Below are 7,924 nucleotides of genomic sequence, written 5' to 3' on the forward strand. Positions count from 1 at the left end.
TGTCATTATGAAAATTGAATATGTTCTCAATGTGTAGAGCTCTTAATTCATACAATTTACAAACTAATAGATTTTTTGTAAAATTATTTTAACTCAACTCACCTAAAAAACTAAAAAAAATTGTTTAATTTTCACTAATAACACTTTAGATTAAATTAATAGTACTTAACCTTAGATAATTATTATTATGTTTAAACAACAAAATTTGTTTTTATTGTTGTTGTCACATTTCTAATATTCTTTGAACAAACTGACATAAGAAAACTTAATCATAAAATTCATTACAAATTAACATCTCTGTAATTTTAGACGTTGCACTGATTCCACTAATGATCTGCAAAATAAAATATATAAATTTGAAAATAATTTTATAAATATAAAATAAAATTGTATTAGATTAAATTAAAAATTACCTCCATGGTACATAATCATCCTCAGCAACCAACCAATCTCCATCTTTGTCTTGATATGTCAACACATAATTAGACCTATATTCTATATCTGTATACACCCTTTAATTTAGTTCATAATCTAAAACAATCAAAATCTAAATAAATAATTTTAACTAAATACCTGATCTAATTCCAAACATTGAAATCAAAGAAGTGGAGAGTGATGCAAATGAGTTATATTGACTTAAATCAATCTTTCTTGCTATTGTCACTCCTTCCATTTTCACCTTCACATAATTACTACTTCTAACCATCCTTCCTCCGACCACCACCAACCGCCCATTCTGCCGGCGTTGCTGCTCGCGGTAGCACTTCTTTCTCTTCCACGACTTTATTGGTGGCCACCCAACAACTCCGACATCTTCTTCGTCGTCACTACTCAAGAGTGGATTTATGTTAGGGCTCGGTCCACAAAAATAAATATTTTTTTTTAATTATTATTTTACAATAAGAATGTTACACTATTTTATAAATTCTTAATTTTTTCAATTTAATTCATTAAAAAAAAAACTTATGTTTATCTATTATTTTATTCATAAATTCTTTTCAAGCCCAACCTAGATAAGGGCGGAGCTAGGATTTAAAATCTATTCGTGTTAATTTTTTTCCATAAAACCTGCCCGAGCTAGAACAATAATAATATAAAGTAAACAAACAAAATATACCTAATTTACTGTCGATAATATTTTTAACGACGGAAACGATCAATAACGACGATATTTTTACGTCGTTATTGTTATTCACGTACAAAATATTTTGAACCCAGATCAAATTTTCGTAAAAATATTAAAAAAGTTAACTTAATTTTTAAAAATTTTAGATATATGAGAGAAAGAATACTTTTTGGTAGTGAAAGAGTGATTTTCATGATCATGAAAGTCATCATCTTCTTCTTCTTCGTTATGCTGCCAAGATAAAAGAGGCAGAGTCGTGGTCGTGGGTGTGATCACTAATTGATCATTTTTCTTCTCAAAAGCTTGTCTTTTTCTCTTCAAGCTATTGCCACAATAATATTCATCTGCGGCGGGGCTGGAGCCGGAGGAGGAGCCGTGTTGGTTGCCGGAAACCATGGCTGGTTTGAGGTCAAAGCAGGAACTGATCATCTGAGTGGGAATGAGAGAGAGAGCTAGACCTAAGTGAAGATCCATCACAAATTAAGACAGATGCCTGTAATTTCAAAAGAGATTTTTTCAGTTTTGGCTTTTTGATTGAGTTAATTTGGGTATCATATGATGATCAGTTTCTGTTCTTTATATATAGAGAATAAAGAACAAGAGAATCCAATTTGTGGCTGTGCCTCCTTTCTAATTTGGAGCTTGTTTGATCTTGGTTTTTTTTTTTTTTTTTTTTTTTTTATATATATAAAAAAAGGGTTATTTGGATTTCTTGTATTAAAAAAATATACTAAAATATCAGTTATATAAAAAAAAATTAAAAAAAAAATTCAATGAAATATTATATAAATAAAAGTCGTGTAAATATAACGATAAAAATATGAATATTTAAAGTATTACTGTACACTAAAACAGTCACTCAAAACCTAACCAGATATAAAATGTCATTTTATATTTAAATTTTAATAAAATAAATATGTTTGGCTATTTTTGTTTAAATTAAATGTTAACTTGATTTAGTTAATTTGAATCAATAATGTTGAGTGTATTTTACAGTTAAATTGTTCTAATTTATTATTCTTATTTGTTATAAATTATTAAATTTATTTATTCACCAAAAGCTTGTGGAATACTTATATTGCATTTATTCCCTTGATTGTGTGATGATATTAAGGGCTGGTATGATTATCTATTTTCTTTATACTAGTTAATATTAAATAGTTAGTTATAATTAATTAAGCAAACAAATCAAAATATTACTCATTAAATTATGTGACTCTATTTAGATTGAAAATAATCATCAAAATAAATTATCTCACCTTGTTTATCTTAAGTTTTGTTGGTTTATTTATTTTTTATTTTTTATTTTTTTAGGTTTTCCAATAAAAATTATATCATATAAATAATATTCTAATTATCAAATTATTTAATTTATCAATTAAAAATACCATTTTTTTATTAAATAAAAATACAAAAAAAATATTTTAATATTTTATCTTAAATAAATTTTAAATAACTCTAAAAACCCAAGATCAAATGAGCTCTCAAAGTTCTTCTAGAAATAATTAAAGGTTGGTTTTGATTCCAACTTAATTTCAGTTCAGTTTATTGATAAATCTATTTCTAGGAAGATTTATTATAGAACTTCTTAATTAAGAGTCTTTTATTTAAAAATCTATCTCAGGTTTAAATTGATTTATAAAAAAGTTTAAAAATTTAAATATATAATTGTAAGTTGTAATAAAAAATATAATTAATTTTGTATATATGATTAAAAGAGGAGAACAAGCAAAATTTTACCTTTCCTTTTTTTTGGCATCATTTTCACCTTTAAGCCGACCCAATTGTCTCCTTTTACTATTCTTAACCGACACTTTTTCTCACCATTAATCTAAAAAAAATGCTTATTTTTTTACACATAATTGAGTTCTTTTTACACTTGTTTTCCAAATTCAATTTTTAATTGTGGAATGAATTTGATTTCGCTAATTATTATATTTAAGGGTTGAATGTTTATAAAATAGCATTCACACCTTAGTCTATTTCGATTTATTTTTTTTGAGAATGCTGGGTTCCGCTACTCCTATGGAGTACGACTAATCCTCGCGGGTTAAGTACGTAGCCCGCAAACATACTTAACCAAGCGCTGAACTTGTCGCCTGACGGGCTCGAACCCAGGACCTCATGGAGGCCTGGGGATATCCACCTCTTGTTGCCACTAGGCTAGAAGAGGGGATAGTCTATTTTGATTTATTAACACCAAATAAGGTATTGCTTTATTTAAAGCTATATTATTTAGTCAATTTGTGATCCATTTATGATCATGTTTCTAAAAGTAAATTATAATCTAAAACATTTAAATCTTAAACATCAATAATAAGGATTTAATTATCATTTTAAAAGTCTTAGGTTAGAGTGGTGAAGGGTTGTGATTGTGTTAATTTATTAAATGAAAAAAAAAAATGTTTTAAATATAGTCATTGTTATTCAATTAGGGTTGTCAATTTTATTCTCACAAACGAAATCCGAATCTATATCCTAAGGAACGGGTAAATGGAGCCCCCATAGATTTAAGAAACACAAAAGAGACATGTTGGGTCCACCCCCATTGGGGGACAATGTTTTCTCCCCATACTTGCTTTTATTTTATAAGGGAGTTTGAGTTAATAATCTAAAAATAATATTGCTCTAGATGATGATCAAAAGAAACTCTATAGTAAATTAAGAAAAAATAAGTTTAATATGAATAATGAATTAAAAAATAATATCTAATATTCAAAAGCCTTTATAACAAAGAAACAAAAATACTTTAGACAATGATTTTTAACCGACACGAAAACACGATCGAATCGAATAAGAAAAAAAATCAGGTTAGGGTAATGTATTTTTAGGTTGGGTCGACATGTTTAACCTAATTAATAAATATGTCAAAATCGGTTCGTCTTAAATGACCAAAATTAGACACGGGTTAGACCCGGCAACCCGTTTATAATTTTTTTACAAAGTTTTGTGTTTTTCTTTTCCTACTCACTCACTCATCTTTTTGTAGATGTTTTTATAAGCGAATTTGTGATTTAACTTCATTTTTATTTTGTGTTGATGTCATCGTTTTAATCTAAAATAAAGAGACGTGATATTAATTAAATCGGGTTAAATCAAGTTGGGTTCAAATTGAGTCAAAACAATCGAGTCAGATTCGGGTTCGGGTCTATTACAAACAAACATGTTATATTCATGTTAGGTTTGCTCAACCCGCTAATCTGTTGACCCGAACTTGACTTGAATTGTAATCCAAAAGATAAATATTGTTATTGTGATAGAGCATTAGTTAGTTTCTAATATATTATGAGGAATAATAAACTCAACAAAAGCAAGTCCAAGAATCCGACGTGACCTGCCAGGTTGTCCCTACGTCCCGAAAGCACTCATTTTGGGACAAAAATAATTTTTGTCCCGAAATGGTCGTTTCGGGACATTATGAAGCCGTTTCAGGACCTGAAATAAGCGTTTCGGAACATTTTGAAAAATTTCTCTCCTACTCACATGTCATGCCACGTTGATTCGTGGACTTACTTTCGTTGAATTTTTCGTTTGAGTTTATCTTTTTTCATATATTATATACTCATTATGTTTTCATGCTTTCAACCAGACCTAACTTATAAGATCACAATATTAGACTTAAGAAAAAAAAGTATTATTCCTGTCTCTAGATTTATGGCAGCCATCACACCAAATGCAAATATGTGCTGTTTGTTGGTTTATTTCACAAACAACAAACTTTCATTTTTAAACTCCATTAACTGGTAACTAAGGACTAAATACTGCTTTTTTGTACCTTCTTTAGGGAGACAATGATAAAGAACTCAAAGTATTGTCTATTTCTTTAGCAATATCAATTGCCACGAAGACTAGATTCTCTACAAAATGATAAAAATAATAATCAAGATGTTATTGTAATTTCCATTATTGTTGGCTTGAATTTGTCTAACAAAATAAAAAATTTAGCAGTAATTATAGTTTATTGAATAATAATTGAGATTTTTATATAACAAAGATTCTTATTAGATAAGATTATTCCTACCCCATTTTTTAAATTGAGACTTATAGAAATTTGATCAAATAATATTATTGTTGTGCATAAATTATATTTTAATGCAGTTATTTTTAAAAACAAGTAAAAAAATTTATTTCCAACTCTTTCAATCTATTTAATCGTCGCTTAACTTAGATTTTTCTTTTTTTCTCTTAAATCCACCATATATATTTTTTTTTAAATCCATCGTAACTCTAATTCCTGAATCCATCTATAACATATGGTATGCAAATCAAATAGGTATAATTTATTCGAATTAAAAAAATGAATTAATTCCATTTGAAGTCTCAATATAATAATATTGTGTAAGTTTGATTAAGTTTATTAGATATGTTTAATGATTACACCTTCTTTTTTATTTGTTTTAGATTATCAATTTAATAGTTAAACGCAAGTATGTTTAATTTTTTCTTTATACGCGTAACTTATTAGATTATTATATTAACTTATTATGTATATTTAAGGTCACCCTTCTGACGGACATCCAAATTAAGAAATAAAAAATAAAATACACTAACAAAGTTTGAACACCACACCACAATATGTGTTAACATAGAATTTAATCAATTATATTATTTTTTTTTATAATAGTGCAAAACTATTATAATGCAAAATTTTGGAAAGAAAATTTGAAAGAGAATGACGTGGCGCAATCTGATTTACTGAAAAAAAAAAACAACAAATTTTCTCTTTTTTCTCTATCCACACGTTTATCCTTTTTTTCTAACCAGTGATATGGTGACACATCATTCCTTCCCCAATTCGGTCTCCCAAATATTCTATCCCAATCACCTCTAATAAATTTTTTTGTTTTTATTTTAAGGGCATAGACTGCTGCCTACCCTAGGGTCACATAGACAACATGTGATATCAAACAAATAGGATGAAGCCCGCACGAGGGATGGACTTAATTAAAACATTTCACATATATATAATATTAGACTATTAATGAATGTTTTTCCTTGTCTATCTATTTCTACATATAACATATATATGCCCATGTCACAATTAATAAGACTTTGAAGCAATTAGGACACATAATTATTATCAATATTCTCAGCCATCCACGTTTTCATATTCATGAATTCAAGACTATACTTATCTCTTCAATGAGGTCCCCCTACCTATATAATTTTAGCCTAATTTCATTAATCAATTAATTTAGGTCCCCTATCTATGAATTTGAATTGTATTTTGTAGTAATACTAATAATGTACCAATCCTATTGCTTAGCTACTTAGGTCCCCCTCCATGCTAATATTTTATTCCCCACGCTCACCCGGCTCCACAATTGTCGTCGAAAGTCAACAAACGTAACGTTTTTTCTATAATCCTTCCACAATTTACAATTTCTCCTTTGTTTGTATTTTGAAATTTTGTTAGTATACAAGAAAGAGAACTAATTGTTGTCACGTGAGTTTGTCGTAACGTAACGTAACGTAACGAGAGATCCTATCTATTATTCTATAGACTATGGTTGGTTAGAAAAGGTAAGGGATGAAGTTTAAATTAATATTTTGATTATTCCAAATTAAGAAATCGTGAATATGATTACTATAGTTGCATATGTTTTTGTTAGTTAACCTAGTTTACTATGTTTGTATTTCTTAAGATTCACAAGGGGTTACAAAATTCTTATATAGATTAGTATGCCTATATATTGAGTTATAAATAAGAGATGATTACCTGCACATTAAAATTGAATTATTAAGACATTGGATGCAAGTTTTTATTAAACTTGTATTTAAAAATAAGTAAAAATATATTAGAGTTATATATATAAAAAAAAAAAATTAGTTTTATTCTTACTAAATTAAAGTTGTGAACTTAAATGTTGGGTCGTGATTAGGGATGACAATGGGGTGGACGAGGTGAGAATGCATTTATTTTGAAGATTTTTTTACTATCATTTCCGTTATGTTCGGTTCAAGAAAATCCCAGCATAACATCGTTTTTATCATTTTTATAAAAAAAAATTCAATAATAAACTATATAAAATATTATTTTTATATAATATATATATTATAATATGTTAAAAATTCATATTATCGTAATGAAATAAATTTAAACTTTTGGGTGAAATATAGTGAAACTAAGAACAAGAAGACACATGACACAAATATCATTATGGTTAACTACTGTCCGAGAAAAAAAATGTACAAATCGAGACAGATTGAATTATAGGTATAAACGAGTCAAGTTGCTAGTAAGTGACTCAGTTAAAGCTTGAGTCGAACTCGGTTTGACCGAGCTCAAGTCGAGTTTGAATTTTGTAATCGATCATGAGTTTGAATTTTATATTTCTAATTCGAGTACGTCGTTTTATAAATATTATAAATATTTATATTTATAATATTGTATATAAATAGAAATCTTAAAATGTGAACCTACCTCAAACTCATCCTCACCGTTCTTTTTTTTTTTCTCAAATCAAATAAGCAAATCGATCTTTCACCTATTAAAATTGTGAATTTCGAATAAAATATATAATTTTATTTAATAAAATTTAATTTTTAAGTATTTCGATTTCGAGCCCAAATAGCTTGAATGGTTAACCAATCGAGTTCGAATATAAATTTTAATACAATATAACACAACTTCTAGGTTGGATTGGAGTGTGCTATTCCCTTCATCTCATTCGCCGGCCATTGATCATCTATTGTCTCTCTTCCCTGATATGAACAAGCAATTCAATATTTCCATTTCAATTCAATTCTATACCAAATTCAAATACACTCGCATGCTGGAACAGATTACAGATTTAC

At 27.8% G+C, this 7,924-nt stretch overlaps 1 protein-coding gene across 1 annotated transcript; it reads right to left on the reverse strand.

Moving 5' to 3' along the window:
• Positions 1 to 203: 203 nt before the first annotated feature.
• Positions 204 to 1,522, reverse strand: LOC124916033 (auxin-responsive protein IAA29-like). Its single transcript, XM_047456769.1, has 4 exons — positions 1,293 to 1,522; positions 574 to 827; positions 414 to 501; positions 204 to 334 (listed from the first exon to the last, which is right to left on the reverse strand). Exons 1-4 carry the CDS (start codon positions 1,520 to 1,522, stop codon positions 289 to 291), a joined length of 618 nt encoding a protein of 205 aa, XP_047312725.1. The 3' UTR covers positions 204 to 288.
• Between the last annotated feature and the right edge of the window lie 6,402 nt (positions 1,523 to 7,924).

The sequence above is a fragment of the Impatiens glandulifera genome, chromosome 9 (assembly GCF_907164915.1).
Source record: "Impatiens glandulifera chromosome 9, dImpGla2.1, whole genome shotgun sequence".
Classification (NCBI taxonomy): Eukaryota; Viridiplantae; Streptophyta; class Magnoliopsida; order Ericales; family Balsaminaceae; genus Impatiens; species Impatiens glandulifera.